At 36.2% G+C, this 18837-nt stretch overlaps 1 protein-coding gene across 1 annotated transcript in view; it reads left to right on the forward strand.

The window, feature by feature from the left end:
• Nucleotides 1–18837, forward strand: part of LOC109047567 (rho GTPase-activating protein 29-like) — a 38534-nt gene that overhangs the window by 15148 nt on the left and 4549 nt on the right. Inside the window, exons 4-17 of the mRNA XM_042714533.1 lie at nt 4028–4171; nt 7946–8042; nt 9534–9606; nt 9969–10029; nt 10727–10873; nt 11736–11800; nt 11951–12061; nt 12177–12257; nt 13671–13841; nt 14124–14261; nt 15086–15276; nt 17052–17214; nt 17770–17926; nt 18603–18701. Coding sequence (XP_042570467.1) covers nt 4028–4171; nt 7946–8042; nt 9534–9606; nt 9969–10029; nt 10727–10873; nt 11736–11800; nt 11951–12061; nt 12177–12257; nt 13671–13841; nt 14124–14261; nt 15086–15276; nt 17052–17214; nt 17770–17926; nt 18603–18701 — 1698 coding nt within the window. The remainder of the gene's footprint in view (nt 1–4027; nt 4172–7945; nt 8043–9533; nt 9607–9968; nt 10030–10726; nt 10874–11735; nt 11801–11950; nt 12062–12176; nt 12258–13670; nt 13842–14123; nt 14262–15085; nt 15277–17051; nt 17215–17769; nt 17927–18602; nt 18702–18837) is intronic.

Raw genomic sequence — 18837 nt, forward strand, 5'->3', positions numbered from 1 at the left:
GCAAAACAGGGTTAATGTGATTTATACTTAGACGACTAGTTAGTCCCATACTTAACTCAGAGGTCTTGAGTTTTTGCTTTTGAGTTTAAGGGGGTTGATTTGTAATTTTATGAAATTATTTATAATTGAATTTTGTCAAGAGACGCTTATGTAGACATGGATGGATGGATGGATAGATAGACAGATAGATAGATGGGTAAAAAAAATGTGTATTGTTATAACAATAATAACAATGATAATGATATAATAATTTGTATATTATTTTATAATATAATTTTAGGTAATATAATGTATGTAATAATTATTATATATTAAGTTTATTAGATTTACTTATGTGCACCATGGTAAAAGGACACTTGATTGTGTTGAATTTTTCTGAATTGCAGTTAGGTAAATTGCTCTTTCTGTCATTCCTATTCAGCTTCCCGAGGTCAAAATGATCAAAATTTATTATATTATGTAAAAATGTTATTGTTCCTCAGATACAAACATAAAACACTCTCTGTAAAGACCTCATTGAACTGTAGATGATTCAACTAGGAAAGCATGGTGACTTCACAATCACCTAGAGTAACCGCTCTCCCACTCCTCGGAGTAAGATGTTCAGTTTTAGAGGAACACATCCTGCACACTCCCACATGCAATAACCTCATCAGATGTGTAATAGGGTCTCTGGGTCAGAAGTGGCAGAGTTGGCCTTTCTCGAACAGGAGGGGAGCTGGTGAAGATTGGCTGCAGAGTATTGAAACAAAAGCTTGGTTCAGTTCTCATAAGAGAGCACCAGGTTATCTCATCGGGAAGTTGTTATGCATGAGACTTGATGAAGATGAATGAGTGCTAAAGCTACAGGACAGTGGCAGACCTGCTGTTCATGCTGGTAAGAGCAGCAGGGGTGAACTTCATGTGTTATGCAGATCTGTCATTCTGTGAGCTTGGCATATTGATTCGTGCAGTGGGTAGGCATTTTGCCAAGAGGGTTTCAAATGCTTTGATGACAAAGACCCCCAAAAATTAAAAATATAGAAAGGCTAAACATTATTATATTATTATATTTATTTATTTTAATTTTTTTGCTCTTCACAGACCCCAGTTTGAAAACCCCTGCATTTATTGCAGGTAAAATCCCAATCCCAATCATTGCACAAGGGCACAGTGGGGATATTTGTAGATCAATTATAGCTTATGACTTTCCGGTTATCAGTAACAATATCAGGGCATGTGGGAGGGCTGGGTGATTTTTTCTGATTGTATCGATTAATTTGATTTTAATGTTTTGCCACGATTTTATTCTTAAACAGCAATTTCTTTAAAAGAAAATATCTCCCTTTGCATTGAACTCTGAGCGTCGTAATTTTGCAGACGTTGATTATGCTAACTAAAGTTCAAAAAGCGAAATCATAATCAACCACCCCTTTAACCAAATTATAGACAGTACTTTTTTTTAACACTGCTTAGTGTATCGTTTTCATAGTTCATATTTCTGAGGAATTGAAGAATAAAATAATTTCATATTGATATTCTTACCGTAGATGTTTATCAGTTAATGTCTTATTTATTTGTTAGTGTATTAGTTTATTGGCCAGTATTGCAATTTTTTTTACATCTTTTCAAATCTTGCATAATATTATGAAATGCATGGTCATTGGCTATAATCTGAAAATTATCAGCTCGTATGTATGATGATAAAATTGTTTTCCTGTGACTCCCCTTGCGTAACTATAATGTGGTCAGACAGTGTTGGCCCTCTGAGGCCAGAAAGCAGCTGTCATTTGGTAGTCACCATCCACGGCAGCATTAGTTCCTTTTTTCTCATCTCTTTTTGTTGCTTAACGGAAAAGAGATTGAGCGAAAAAAGAGGGTAGAGGGGTAAAGTCTCCCTGATCCCCTTTTCCATGCACCGGGTAATCCAGAGGCCACCGTCAGCACAAATGTGGCTTTGATTGCCGGGAGAGGGTGCGACTGAACACGGTGCCCCTGAATGTGTTTATGGGTAAGCGAGTGTGTGGGTTTGTGTTTGTGTGTAGTTGCAGATATAATGAGAAACGGGTCAAAAGAAGCCGTATGGAAAGAAGGCCCCATGTGGAAAATTCAGTTGGAATGTGTCTGGAAATTGGACAGCATTCATGTTGGGTTGTCCTCTGCGTGCTTGGACTGACCAGACAGCAGGCTGAAATTACATAATATAAGCGGATGAATCAGAAATCTTTATCTCAAGCACTGAATCAGTCTGAGGAAATGAGATGTGGTGATTAGACATGTTCATGCTATTGTGTCGTTGTAGATCACATGTTCCTAATCTAAATAAAAGATTCAATTAGAATGAGTATGAGGGTGAGTAAATGATGACAGAATTTTTTGGTCATCTTCGGAACACAAATTAAGATATTTTTGACGGAATCTGAGAGCTCTCTGACCCTCCATAGACAGCAGCGCAACTGAAATGTTCCCAGACAGAAATGTAGCAAGGACATCAGTAAAACAGTCCATGTGACGTCAGTGGTTCAACTTACTTTTTGTGTGCAAAGAAAACAAAAATAACTTAATTCATTTAACATTTTTCTCCCCCGAGTTACGTTTTCTGCCATTTTGGAGCATACCCAAGAACGTAATCGGCATTGTTTATGTTAGGGGGGAAAAGTGTGCAAATGATGTGAATTGGAATTATTAGGGTTAGTTTGCGTTTTTTGTAATTAGTGTGTATGATTTGTGTTAATTTTGTTAATGTCGGAAGTGGGTGAATAGGGTGAGTAGGGGGAGAAGAATTGTTGAATAAAGTCATCACTTTTGTTTTCTTTGTGCACAAAAAGTATTCTCGTAGCTTCGCAAAATTGAAGTTGAGCCACTGATGTCACATGGACCGTTTTACTGATGTCCTTGCTACGTTTCTCGGAACATTTCAGTTGCATTGCTGTCTATGGAGGGTCAGAGAGCTCTCAGATTCCACCAAAAATATCTTAATTTGTTTTCTGAAGATGAATGAAGGTCTTACGGGTTTGGAACGACATGAGGGTGAGTAATTAATGACATAATTTTCATTTTGGGGTGAACTAACCCTTTAAGGATCTAGAATGTATGACCTGTGCTAGCAAAATGAGTCACAATGAGCACATTTCCAAAAATGAGTAATTTTTATTTTCACATTCTCCGTTAATAGACCTTCAAAATGATGTACGATTTGTTGGAATCAACCTAAAAATGACTGAGCTACTGTTTGAAGTCAATAGATTGTTTGTGTTGTTTGTGTTTCAACGGCCCAAAAAATCAGTTGTTTTGCAGTGCTTAAAAACATGTGCAAACATGAAGTTTTCGTGACCCTGCGCACAGCAACATGACATGAACACACATTCTGTTATTCACGTTTCTGCCTTCATCCACATGTAATGCATGTAAGACTGCCGTCATTCAAATGACGAAAAAGTATTGCCGTAAACAATCTATTTTGCTGCACCACAAAATAAACGATAGAGCATAATATGAAACAATAGACTTTTAATTTCGTCCATCCGATATATATCGTCATATCGCCCAGCCCTAAACAGCTGATGTGCTAGTAATATGCATGCTAATAAGCAGCTAGTTAATAGTGAATAATGTTCCCTAATAGTGTTACCGAACAAACACCTAACTTTAAGTATGAAACTATGGTGTGCAGTTGTCCTCACCACTTGTGCTTGCAAATTTTGTGAATAACTGAGAAGAATTATGTAATATAAAACTTGTGATTTTTGCCCAGTGAACTATAATATGGATGGGATGGCCTCTTTTGACTTGAGCTAGTAAGCAACCACTAAGAAACGCCATAACAACTGCCCCGAACACCCTAGCAACCAACTAGCAACTCCCTTGCAACCACACAAAACTCCTGCCTGGGAACGACCCACAACACAAGCATCATGGTAGCAAGTTTTGACAAATCAGACACCAATCAAGTTTTTATTCCAGAAATGTAAAAATGTAATGTGGGTTTTTTTTTTTTTTCTTTAGTTTTGTTTTTCCTGATTGTGCTACTTCCGTTTGTGTGTTTCAGATCACCAGGACTGTCTGCACCAGTTGGTTCACGAGCGTCTGGGAGAGCTGTTGCGTGTATTAAAAGCTGTGATTTCCAAGCGTCACTCCCTGAATTCAGTGGAGATCCTCAGCGCGGCCGGGACCCTCATCGCAAAGGTCAAAGGTAAAGCATTGTCTCACTCGCAGCCTTCAACTTTAATATGAAACAGTGTAAAAGAAAGAAGGCAAGACACTTATTTGCTTGATATCTTGTTCCTCAAACTCCTTCTCACAAGCCTCCCACTCTCATTTTGCAATTTGGATCGCTCAAAATAGTCACTAGTAACGATAAACCCAAATTTGCCAGAGATGATTTTCCAGCAATGTGCACAAAGCTGTCTGAGTTGCATGCGAAAATCACATCTTTCAAAAAGAGACATTGTTTCTCAAGCTTCTCACAGGGCTGACATTGGAAAAGCAGAACAATGCACGTATGCAAGCGTGTTTGTGTGTGTGTTGTATGAGTGAGGGCAAACGCTGCTTGGAGTACAATGTCCTTGTCAGAGTAGACGAATCCCGTTTTACTCGGTTCCACGGTAAGAGATTAGCATCTCCATTCATGGCGTTGCTTCACTTGGCTTGTGGACAAGAATCTCAGAAGTATCTGCATAGCATCTAAAGCCTTTTTTTTGTGAGTGTTTTGATTATGCTGTCTTAGAAGCTACTTAATTTGATATTTTATTATCTAAATCAGTGACGCTTAAAGTGTTGCTTAAGTGTAAATGTACATTTTAGGATTGCTTTATGCACATGCATATGTGTCAGTAATAATTTCATAGAAAAATATTCACTTAACCACATTTTTCCTGATATGTGTAGTGTCAGAGATGTCAGTATTTTCAGTGTTGAAATGGCTGCTGGTTCTCACTTGTTAACACAAACAAAAGCAGGACTTGGTAAATGGTGGATCTTAGTTTGTTATGTGGTCACTTTTCTTGCACTCTGCACTGTTATTGGGAACTGAAGCTAAATGTCTAGCTTTGTTTTGACAGTTGGGCTCATAGTCGGTCCTGTGATGTTTCTGTATAAACACATCTCCAAAATTTTTGGCTTCCTCTTTCTAAATAGTTATGTTGCTATGCATACCTTTCGGTTTCCTCTTTCTGTGCAGCTAGGGAGTTTTCTCTGTGTAATCAAATTTATTTCACTTAAATTTGGTTTGTTAGACTTTAATTAATATGCATATAGTGTGGTTCTGGCATACAGGAATATATAATATATAGGAATCCTTTGAGGTAATATCATATCAATATCAGAACATTAAATTCATAAGTTTATTTAAACATTATATTATAGTATATTACTTATTTATGAATAAATTATGCATTTTAAAAGTCTCAGTAATTCTCAGTTTTTTGCTGATTAAGTTTCTCCACAATTTACTGATAAATATGTGAAAATGTTGTAAAAGTTTATATTTCTTAAAATCCTGTCAATTATTATATTATATTATATTTTATTATATTATATTATATTATATTATATTATATTATATTTTAAAAGTCTCTCAGTATGTTTTGAACATTGATATTGTAAGTTTCTTCTAATTAAATGTTCAAAAATAGTAGTACATTTTTTAAATCAATGCACAATTCCAGCTTCTTCCACTAGAGGGTCAAAATGTTTCTTATGTTGCCATCTCTTTCCAAACTTTCTCTCAGACACACATACACACACACACACACACACACACACTGAAACCTTTGTAATGTGACACTTGAATAATCAGTGTTCTAGCTCTGTGGCTCGGAGATTAGAATAAGAGAAAGTTGAATATCCGGATCAGGGAGCTCCAAGCATGATAAGAACTCTGCTGTGGAGTTTGAAGAGGCCTGAGTCTCTAATGTTCAGTCCAGCACATGCGTCTGCTGAAGAAATGTGACACTGACCCTCCTGGCTGGGCCTCAGGATGAGATAGGGACCAGCAGGAGTTTAGGCAAACCTTCACGGAGACTCAAGGGAGGAGTGCGGTCCAGAATGTTATGTGAACATCGCAATACAAACTCCCCAAAAGCTGAATATCCTGATAGGAAGATATGTGCTGATGTTGACGAACCTCATGCGACTTGTCCTTGATGGTTTTAGAGCTATGCGTACCATCCTGTTCTGAGGAAATAAAAATAAAGCTTGTTTTCTTGAACTACAGCCACGAGGAGGTTTTTCACCTTCCTCTTTTCATCCTGCATCGCTGTTACGCAAGAACTTTCAGGCTTTCTCATGCAACATTCTTGCATGTATTGGGTTTCAAAAGTAATTGAAGTTTCTCTGTGGTATGGCGTCTCTCATGGGCTGCCAACAAAAAGGGGCGTGTGTTTGTTCCCATCAGCCCTGTGCCTCTTTACCTCTCATCACCTACATCCCTCAGGGAAGCTCCTAACCCCCTTTTGACTAAGTGCAGCTATCTTACTTCCCAGAGGCTACGGAGACAAATCCAACCGATTCTCATTGTCACCCAGTTAGGTGCATTTTAACCACCTCTAATGTGGCGACGTGCCAGTGTCATCCTTATCTGAACAGATATGTCTGGTATCTTCTGTGAGAAACATCCAAATGGGGTTTCCAGGCGCTCAGTGTTTGGTCTCATCCATGTTTTATCAGTTCCTCCCTCTAGATTTAGAGGTGAAATTAATTAGCAAGCCTCACTGGTGCCTGATTTCCCAGAATGAAGGGGGAAAAACGTGAAAAAACAATGCCATTTTTGCTTGATGATGTAACTTCCACGTTTGAATTGTGTGTGGACGGTGAGGGCTGCCATTGTGTTCTTGCGAGCTTCAGGATGTCCTGTTGGGGAGGGGTATGTGGAGGGATGAGGGGACGTGAGGACCAGACAGAACTTCGTAAACGGTGGTAGAAGGAGCTTCTGATCCGCATCACGTAAGCTTCGGAATCTAAAAACGTTTTTTGGAAGATCTCAAAGGGTCAAGAAGATCAACCTATCTGCCTTGGTTTTTCCATTTAGCCAAGGATTTTCTTCAAACAAAGTTTGTTGGAGAATTTTGAGGAAAGAACCTAAAAAGTTTTCCGGAAACTATTAGATCTTGACTTTTCATCTGTCTTTTCCTGGCGGTTTGGTGTGCGCTAACTGGATGGGAAGTGTGGTGGTCGGTAAGTGTTCGCTTCGAGAAACTGGTTTGTGTCTTGGAGGGAGTTTCTTCATTTGCTTTCTAGCCACGCTACAAATTTTAAGAGTTTTCGAAAGTTCCTGAAGCTTTTCTGTTGAATGGCACTAGAACACTAAACTGAGACTGTAATGATTCACTGTTTAGTTAGTAGAGTTTAAACCAGTATTGACGGATAGAAAGGGAAACTAGGTATGTGACAGGTGAAATCTGCTGGATTGAGATACATGGACATCTCCTGGTCTTCTTTTTTTCACAAATCTTTGTTCTCCTACTTTTGGAGGGTGTTGCTGGGGTGGATTTGGAGTCGAGGGGGGAGGGTATTGAAATAGGAATGGCGTCAGTGGATTTGGCGAGGTCTGCCACTTGTTTATTTTCACAGTGTTTATTATTGGAGCTGATTGTAGCTTATTTACACTGCTGTTTAGTTCCTCCCCATCTTTACCAGTCGAGTGTTTAGACTCAGGAAGTCAAGTTTTCTTTAGATTGCAGACCGAGCCATGATGCTATTACCAATCTTAGAATAGAATTTGACTTCATCATCATCATCATATATTTTTAAGTGACTGGAAAAATGTATGAAACTAATTTTTAATTGTTTAATAATAAATATTATTAATTCTGTTCATATTATTATAATTACAGAATCTGTTAAATAGTAAAAAATCGTTTTTTGTTTGTTTGTTTTAGTAGCCGTGCCATTTTTTTAGATTTATTTTAAAAATGTTTTTTAATATTTCCATATCAGCTGTTTTTCTTATCTTCTCTCATCTTTACAGGTGTGAACTTCAAGGAAGTGAATGAAGACAATAAGCAGACACTCTTTTCTGAGATCTACACTTCCATAGATACATTGGCCTTCACGTTTGGCAATGTGTAAGTGCGGCACAGTTGTTTCATTATATGTTACTGTAAATGAATCGCTCTGTCATGAAACGTTATCTGATTAGTCATTTAAAAAAACACCTGAAACATCTGCACACAGGATAGTGACCTCCCTGAGTCGGCAATGTGTGTTCAGCTCATGTCTGTTTTATAAGATAACACAGACTCTACGTGGTTTAGGTGTTGCTTGTTGTTTTTAACGTCAGGAGTGCGCATGATGGTGTGTGTGAGTGATTAGCTCTGTTCCAAATCCTGGAACTTAATTACACTAACTCCTAAAATATCTTGTTTTTGGAAAAATTCCAAGAGAGCATTGCATTGTTTGCATAGAAGGCAATGGCTCCATCCGAATATGCATATTTCCCTACTATATAGTATTCAAAAACAGTATGTGAATAATGTAGTATGTCCAAATTCACAGTATTTATAAAACAGTAAGCAAAAAGTACTACTTCTGGCAAGCTTTACTATCTTTACTATCCCATGAGGCCACGGAGGAACTGTGATTTGCAGTGAAGCGACTGATGCTGTAAGTCACTTGATAATGACAACATGAGTGTAGTATGTCTGGATTATATTCATACTACACACTTTCATGTCTAGAACATTTTTAATGGTCGCAAAGTAAATACTTGTTCAAAAGAAGTACCTTCTCGGAATCTGTGGTTGAGAAAAAAATCCATGATGTTGGATGAGGTGAGTGAAATGCTGCAGAAAAGTATTCAGAATCATTCAGTTATTCACAATTATTCACTAAATATAATTCGGAATCAAATAAAATGGATTCTTGTACAAAATTATTGTGTCCCCATGCTATGAGTTTTTATGCATTACATTGTTTAGGAACATACTAACAGCAAACCCTGTTTGGAATTAAGTCCTGTGCTAATTTTATCAGTATATTTTTGGGTTGCTGTCTATGTAAAGTATTCCAATTCTATATTCCAAATTATATATGAGGTTTCATGATAGTTGGAGCAATTTACAAACTTGTTTTTGCATTTTAACTGTGCTGTTTTTCCATTTTTTTTCCTGTGTTAACATGCACTGGACAGGTGTGTTTGACTGTTGTGCTTGCGTCTTTTGGAGTGTCTTGTGCATAAAAAGGCATTCTAAAACACGGCACTCATGTTAAAAGTAGTTTAACTATTAAAAATGCATCTCTACTGTTGTTTTTTTTTCAGACTATTTTTTATGTAGGTCTGTATTGAAGAGTAAGAGTATTGCATTGTTAGCTTAGCAACATGACATACTAATATCAAAACTCCTGTGCACTCTGTGTAAGGATTGCTCATTGTATAAAGCTGCTGTTCCAAATCACTCACTTACAAGGTTTCATGACTGTTAGATGCTTCCTTAGAAGGCAGCTATTTATGTGGGCAGAAGTTGACAGAATTTTGCATTAGATTTTGGAACAGAGCTGTTTTGCTGCATATGTGTGTTTTTTTAATGCTGAGTAAGTTTTTGTCTTGTCTTCCTCAGAGTGTCTGACTTCCTTATGGGAGATGTAGAGAACGGCTCAGCCTCGGGGCTTCCTCAGGCCTGCAGGAGCAGGGTGAGATTTCCCTGCTATTTCCTCCTCATCACACACTTTAAAGCAGTCTGATCAACAGGTGGTTGAAAGTCACGTCAGAGTCTGAAGGCTGTAGTTCTGTGCTGTCAAGATGGGGGTCAGAGAGTGCAAAGCTCAGTAAAGAAAAATAGAAACATGGTCTGTTTTGGAGAAGAGCGCTCTTCCTGTTTGGACCACCCCTGCAATATATCTCATGGAAAAAGCCAGTGACATTTTGGCATTGTGATTTGACCGAGTGCTCTCAGATAAAGCAGATATGGAAGATAAAACTTGTTTCCTTTTCTGTCTTAGATTGTTTGTTCATTCGGCTGTCTTTTTATTGTCTCCTGTGTCTTTTGTTTCAGTCTTTTGAAAACCTGACGGTGGAGTCCAGTGGATGTGGACCGGAAAAAGATGACCCTCCAGGTGAGAGTCAATCCATTTTACTTTATTAAGAATTTATACACAAGTTACTTTTAAATATTTTTAAATTATTCCCTTTAAAACTAACATGAATCTATCTATCTATCTATCTATCTATCTATCTATCTATCTATCTATCTATCTTGGAAACAAATATATTTTTTTTTATTTCCCTGTCACTAAAACAAAAGTCTCTTTTCACCTGATGTTACCAAGCTTTCTTTAGCTCCTCCCATCTAACCTACTTTTCATGATCTAACTGATTTCTGATGGATAAAATTAAGTTTTATCCATTAAGTTTTATAAAAATGTCACGTTACGAAAAAATCTAATAAAAAATTGCACAGGTTTAAAATAAGCAGCACTTTTTTATGCAGATCATACACATATCAAACAGCTCCCTGTTCTCAGATCAGATTTCACTGATCATTCTCAGCATTTGTGAATAAGCTCTTGACTCACACATTCGCCATTACTTCAAATCCTGGCAGGGCTGCTTAATGCCAATCCACTTTAATACAGCCACAAGGTCAGTAAACACTTTCCATCTGTCACTCATACACACACTCACATATATGCAAGCACCCTGCCCCTGGTGTGAAAACACTCATGCCTGGGGTGGGCTTGCTGGGATCCATTCGCCAGCCCCTGCTGCTCGCGCTAACTGATGTGTTTGGCTGTGTGTGTGTCCTCTTCGCAGGTCCCTCTCCACCCGCTCGGGTGGAGGAGATGGACGGAGCTTTGCTCCGTAGTGACAGCGGGGTGGAGTCAGCCCTGCTCTATGCCAAAGCCTGGTCAAAATATACCAAGGAACTCCTGGCTTGGGTGGACAAACGTCTTAATATGGGTGAGTACAGCATGTTTATCTATCATCAGTAGATAAGGGAGTTGCAATTAGTTGTCCATCAAGTTACAGTCATGATTTAATTTTTTTTTTTTGCAGTGGTCAAGTTGTGGGTTTTTCAGTGACTGGTAAAAATATGGTATAAATATGTAAACTAAATATATAAGTTGGATATAAGCTCTGCAACAGGCTATTTAGCAAGCAGTGCGCTAAGTTAATATTCTGAACTAAAACACAAATGTGAACATGAAATTATTAATTTTGCAATCTGTAGCTTTGATTATATACTATTATACTGTATGTAACATATGCAATGGTCATGATAATATAATTCAAACAACATACACTATCATTCAAAAGTTTAGAGTTAAGATTTTTTATTATTTATTGTTTTTTTGTGTTGTTTTAAAAAAGTCTTATAGAAAGTTCAAAAGAATAAAGTTTATTTGAAAATATAAAAATCTTTTGTAACAATATAAAAGTCTTTAATGTCAGTTTAATGCATCCTTGCTGAATAATTTAATTTCTATTGTTTTAATTTTTTTTTTTAAATGTTATTGGCCCCAGACAGCAATGAATCACCAAGACACGCGTTAAATAAAGTAGCCATTAAAGATTGTTTCAGCCAATGAAAACTAACCCCTGTATAAAAGTATACAAAATACAGTTTAGTAATAGAAAATGAAACAAATTGCTTAAATTTATTTTACACAGTATTTACTAAAATAAAAAAAGCTACATCCATTTATAATTTACTGAGTGTAACAACTTAAAATATTAAATAGTTTTGTTGGTTGAATGACTGTATAATTGCCCTGACAATCCATGACTCCAGCTTAATTGTATCCTTCACTTTTATTCCCAGACATTGAGTGTGCAAAGAGCTATGCCAAGATGGCTGAATCTGCAAAGGCGCTGGCGTCTCAACAGGTTGATATTTCTGCTATCATATGCATTTTATAAAAGTACAATGCAACCTACATATTTCCAGTCTGAGACTATAAACATTCTTTGCTAAATAAATGATGGTGCTATCAAAGCTTTTTATCTGTTTGTTCAATGGGATGTGGTTTATTTCAGGAGCACATGCCATTCCGGGATATCTACATCTCTGCCTTCAAGAACGATATTGAATACAGCCAGCTGATCATGCAAACCACAGGTGCTCTACAGTCCAACAAATTCATGCAGGTGCGACTACTATTCCTTGCTTTGATTGTAATCTTAAGCATTCATTGTGTGACTGATTAATATGAATTGTACTACTTCTTTAAAAGTGTATTTGCTTTCCATATTTGCTTTTTAGCCTCTGCAAGCGCGAAAGAATGAGCTAGATAAGCTGAGGAAGGAGGTGAAGGAACAATGGCAGAGAGAGCAGAAGAAAATGGTGGGTAGATTTTAATTCAAGCTATCAAAAGCAGTATTCGTGAAATACGTTGCTCACCAAAAGGTCTCTTCTGAAAACCGAGCTGGCTGAGCTGTCAGGCTGTTTGTTGTTCAACTTCCCCTGCTGATCTAATAGGGGCTCAGTGTTAGCACTAATTACATCAGATTCTATTGCGGAGACTTCATTCTGCTGGTTCACAGACGCGTCTTTGTGTGAGGTATTTATAAGCGGCCGTTTAGCACCTAAGCATGACTTCTTATTGCTGAAAAGGGAACAAACAAAGTGTAAGGTAGTGCTTATGTGCACCTATGCTCTGAAGTGCGATTGTTTGTCTTCTAGTTCCTCTGAATGGGCATTGAGTATGTACAGTACTTGCTCTAGAGAGTTTGTTATTTGTGTGATTTGATAATTATATACATTTGTTGTGTTATGGATGTGTATATGTGCAGAAAGTTTTGTGAAGCTTTTTTATCATTTGTTTTATTTGTCAAGTATTTTTTTTTTTTTTAACACAAAATAGTTGTAATGTAGTTTTAAAGTCAACATGGAATCTGATTTTACCCTATTAACTATTTCTGATATGATTTCATGATTTTTGTAGTTTACATTTTATTTTTAATTTGAGTTAAAAGTTTTAGTAATTTTGTAATTTGTATTATTATTATTTTTTACAATATCTAAATAGTTTTTATTTTAGTTTTAGTTTTGGTTATTGTAGTATATTAAGTTGTGCCATGACAACTCTTGGAGAAATTAGCATGGTAATATAAATGGCAATGCCAATGTGTTTGGTCTTGGCAGAATAGATCTGCTATGCTGCTGCTGCTGCAGAGCAAGTACCGAGACTTTCTACTGCCAGCACATCCTTGACATGCTGCTGTGAGCATGTAAGAAATACTGCTGCTGCACATATAACATATGAGACAACCCAATATAAAACATACATGAAATCACCCCATAGCAGATCTATACAGGTGGAGCTGGGGAAGGTGGAGGGCTTCTGAAGTGCACTGCAACTGCCAAGGCGAGCACTAGCCGAGTATTTGAATGTTTGAGGAGCAAGCTCATTGGCTGCTGATACAAAAAGAACCAATCATCTGTGCCACATGAATAATGATGTCATTTTCAGCTGTGCCACATGAATAATGATGTCATTTTGTCAGATTAAGTTGTGTGTGAGAACATTGTATTAAAACGGAGAAATGTTGCTTTGGCAACTAGCTGAAATAAACTAAGTTGTGTGTTTTTTTTTTTTTTCATATTTTGTTTTAATTAAGATTAAGTTGTGTGTGTTTTTTTTTTTATATTTTGTTTTAATTCAAGTAATGGATATTTCATTTTGTTTTGTTTTTTTTTTTAGATTATTTTTTTTTTTGATAATCATGTGGATGTTTTTGTATTGTATATTTCCAGCACGAAGCAGACAGTGCACTGAAGAAGGCCCGGCTCCTGCAGACACAGAGGCAGGAAGAGTATGAGAAAGCCCGTTGCTCCACCAGTCGAGTGGAGGAGGAACAGATCGGAATGGCTGGAGGAAAACTGCTGGAAAAGAGACGCAAACTGGAGGAGGAGGCTCTGCAGAAGGTCAGACACGAATGCAACACACACCACATTCCTTAACACAACCGTTGCTTTATTCAAGACTTGATGATTGTGACCAAATTATTTATATGTATTTAATTTAGCTACTATTTTTTCTATACTATACTATACTATATTCTAAGGTCTCTTGTGGCTTAACAAACTAGTTTCAAATGTAGTTTCCCAAACTGTGCTGCTAATAATCTGTTGTTTTATAATACAAATATGATCCAGAAATGAGAGAAAAAGGAAGTATCCTGTTCTAAATATAAATGTATTTTCTAGGCAGAGGAAGCCCAAGAGCATTATAAGCAGTGCATCACAGATGTCGGGGTGAAGAGAGTGGACCTGGCCAACACCAAGAGCGAAATTCTCACTCAGATTCGAGAGCTTGTGTTTCAGTGCGACCTGACCCTGAAAGCAGTGAGTAATAATGTACACACAAACACACAGTTAGATATAATCTAACTTATTACTGGTCATTCAGACAAAACAGGCAGACATGGGCTCCTTGTGGCGGTGTAATTGGTTGGCCTCACTTTAACAAAGTGACCTCAGGCAACAGATTATATTTCACAATGTATTAACTAGGAATGACATAGTGGTCAAGTGATAAATCACATATCTTTTGAACTGTTTATTAAATTTTTTGTGTTGAATGACAGTTGTTTGGTTTTACTTTTTCATATGTATTATTTATATACTATTAGTGTTTATTCATATTTTGAATTGACAGTTATCATTTTAATTTTTATGTTTTACTTTTATGTTTTATGTGCTTTTGTCACTTTTTAAATGATTATTTTTTGATATTTCTATTATATAGCTTTTATTTATTTTTATTTCAGTATAAGTAATTTAGTACTTCAACTTAAATGTTTTAATTAAATTGATTTTTCTTTTTATTTTGGTTAGTTGTCAAGGTAGCATTTCTAAGTTTAAGTTTTGAGTTTTATATTGTTTTTTTTTTTTATTTAACAGTTATATTTAATGACAACACTGAATCTTTGTATGTTTTATTCTATTTTATATGTTTTCATACAGTTTGGATCATAAACATCATAAAAACATCCTGAATGTTGATTTTGCAATATACTGCATTTGTTTCTGATGAAGTGATTTTTCCTTTTCACACACTTCAGCAGTGAAACAAAAGTAATCAAAGCTAAAAATTGTGCACAATTAGAAAGAGGTGTTTGTGTCAGAGGCCTCGTTTGGTAATAATAATTAATTTTTCTTGTTTGCAGGTGACCGTCAACTGGTTTCAGATGCAGCAGGTGCAGGTGGTTTCCCTGCCTGTGAATTTCCAGTCGCTATGCGAGAACGCTAAACTGTATGAACCGGGTCTGTGTTACACTGAATTTGTGAAGAGTCTTCCCTCTGACAGGACCAGGGTGGAATCGTTCTCCTTTGACATCTGTGGGACCCAGAACACTGGGTAGGTTTATATCACTTTTTGAACTTTTTCCCAGCTCAGAACATTCCCACCAAGATGAGTATCCTGGAAAATCTATGTTTTGGAATCACTATGCCAAGTTCTGCTTCACAAAACTGGCAACAGCCTGCTTGTTTTTTTTCCAGATCTTTGACTTTTAAGTCACTGAGTGATGGAGAAAGAGAGAGAAAATGAATTGTGTTGGTGAGAATGTCACACAATTGTGTGGTCACCCCTCAGGTCTTCCTGAGGAAATGGCTGTGTTCAGGGCAGAGAGGGATACAGGGAACGGGACAGAAGTGAAGGGAGGAATGTTTCTAGTTCTCATGTCCACACACACTCATTCTGGCACACAAATCCATGTTGTGTTGGGGACCATGTTTCAGAGCAGCCTCTCTGGACACACACCTCTTATTCCTAAAACGAAACTCAAAAGCAGTCCAGTCAAAACACCCACGTTCTAATACAAGGTTCCTTTTTATTAGTGGTTTGGTGAGTGATTTAGTCGATGGCCTTTTGTTTTGAACTGTTAAGAGGTTTTACTGAAAATGCCTGGAAGGTGGTGAAAACTGAATTTCATCAGTCTCTCTCTTAAACACACACACAACTGATAAATGTCTATAAAAAGCGACCCAGTGAGCAAACATTAGTTGAGATACCTGTGGAAAAATGTAATTTGTATACAGACATCTCATAATCAGTACATCTTGCAAAAACATCTTGAATGTTGTTCTAACATCTGACTGGTAATATTTTTGCATTGCATCATAGAAACACAAACTTCTAAAGAAAATGTATATATATATATATATCAATGTTGTTTTTGTTAACTAAAACTAATGAAATCATTCCATTACATACATTATAATATGAGATATAATTTTATTAAATAGTATGAAGTATTTAATATATTAAATATTAATATTAAAACCTGTGTTGTTATTGTTAACTAAAACTATTAATAATTTTGTTAATTCAAATAAAGCTGAAACCAATAAAATATAAATATTAGATGAAAAAGCTAAACCTAAAAATTATTAAAAGAATTAAAAAAAATAACATATAAAAAGCATATAGAAATACAAAAGCATATAACAGAAAACTTAGGCTAAAATTAAAATGAAAACTGAAAATATAAAAATAAAAGGTAATTGAAAATATTAATAAATTCTATTAAAATATAAAAATAATATAGTGCTGTCAAATCTGTTAATCAGGTAATTGAAAATATTAATAAATTCTAATATATATGTGTGTGTACTGTGTACATCTATATATATATATATATATATATATATATATATGTATGTGTGTATATTTATATATACATATAAAAATACACATTACACAAATATGTTATGTAAACACAAACTTTTATTTTGGATGTGATTAATCGTTGACAGCGCTAAAATAACACTAAATTATCTCTGATTAATATAAATATTTTGTGGAAGAAATGCATGTTTATGGCAACCCTCTAGGAACACATTCACTATTAACTAGTTTGCATGCATATTACTAACATATTGGCTGATTATTATTGAAAGTAAGCAGTAATTAGGATTTTATTGAGGGAAAACTATTATTTAATAGTGAATGTGTTCCCTAATCTAAAGTGTTACCTTATTTTTAATACATTTAAGCATACCAGCATTAATGAGGTGTTTTAATGGCCAACTATGTTCTTTCTCATAATTCTATTAAAATATAAAAATAATATAGTGCTGTCAAATCTGTTACTAACGGGTTTTCTGAAATACCCTTTTATGTTCATGCAGGTTGCCCCTCTCAAAACGAGTGATAAATAGCGGTCACTCAACCCAAGTTCACTTGTCCCAGGTGTCTCTCACACCTGGAGACTTCCTGAGCGCAGATGAGGTGGAGAGTCACGTCCAAGCACGCACCGGAAAGATGACAGACGGACGCTCAAACAGCAGTACAGTACAGATACCTCACTTTTGGTAGCGCATCAAAAAAACCTCTTTACTTTTGAACAGATTTTCTTTAAAACCACAGCATGTACATCACTGAGGGGTTTGGCTGACTCCTCTGGAATGCTAAAAGTGAATCAGTCCCTCAGGATGCGCCCTCGTTTATCTCTTTCATGAAAAAGTTTGTTCTTTTTCACTGATGACAGATAAAACCTCCGCTCCGAGATACGCCTGTCAGACCTGCTTTTAGCAGAGATCAATTGGACACATTAGTGTTTTAAGACTTCTCATTAAGGTTTACGAGAGTATGAAGGAAAAAAGGGCAGAGGAAGTGGGCAACAGATGCACATGCAGCACTCAACTGATCATCTGCGGCGATCTTCTTGACTCTCATTTCCTATTTCCTAAATCCACTTATCATCCTATTTATTCTTAGGGCTGGGTATCAATACTTATTCAATAATTATTATTTGTTTCTGACTTACACTATGTACCATGTTATATAGTATAACTCAAGGATGGATGAACATACAGTATACATTAAAGTAGAACTTGTATATAAAAGTTTCTGAATGTTATGTCGTGTTTGATAGCTCTGAGGATCCAGGGTCCGTTCCGGGTCTGGAGGTCCAGCAGTCAGGGTGGAGGCATGTGCAGTGACTCTGAGAGCGCTGGAGGAAGCAGTGAATCTCGCTCTATGGACTCCCCTACGGCAAGCCCAGGTGCAGCAACACTCACTCTTACTTTTATAAATCTCTTTTTGCTTGAGGCAAAAAACACACATGATCAATAGTTCTTGTGTCACAAGTGTGTAACATAGTTATAATAAACCAGCCAGTCATGCTTTCTGGAGCATAATTACCCAGAAAGTTTTCAAGTGCTTACAGTAACATTCTCTTCATGTTTACTCTCAAAAACATTACCATTCAAAAGCAAGTCAGTAAGTTTTTTTTTAAAGAAATTAATAATTTTATTCAGCAAGGATGCATTAAATTGATCAAAAGTGACAGTAAAGACATTTATAATGTTATTTCTATGTTACACTTTTGATATTTCTGTTCATCAAAGAATCCTGAAAAAAAATTCATCACAGGTTCCACAAAAATGTTTTCAACATTGATAATTTCAACATTTTTCAAATATGTTAACATAGAATGAAGTTATTTTAAATTTTAATAAGATTTCACAGTGTTATTGTTTTTTCCGGTTTTTTGGTCAAGTATATGCAGTTTTGGTGACTTGTTTAAAAAATATTTAAAAATCTTACCAACCCCAAACTTTTAAATAGTAATCATCTGTATATTTTTTTTTAAAAAGAATAGCTGCTTTTTAATCAATAATCAATTTGTAATAATTGTAAAAAATAAATAAAGTATTGAAACAAATCCCTTTTTACAGGTGATTTTAAGAGAAGGCTTCCCAGAACCCCATCTACAGGCACCATGTCTTCAGCAGATGATCTGGATGAGAGAGAACCGCCATCTCCTTCAGATAATGGTGAGCTTTTGTACACTGAATAACACAAACATGCTCTCGGGCTGTTTGACATTGCATACATATCGTACAGAATGCACAGAATGTCGTCCATGCATGTTGACAGTCCGCTAGAATTGTTGCTGGAAACATTTTTAAT

Source organism: Cyprinus carpio, chromosome A24 (assembly GCF_018340385.1).
Source record: "Cyprinus carpio isolate SPL01 chromosome A24, ASM1834038v1, whole genome shotgun sequence".
Classification (NCBI taxonomy): Eukaryota; Metazoa; Chordata; class Actinopteri; order Cypriniformes; family Cyprinidae; genus Cyprinus; species Cyprinus carpio.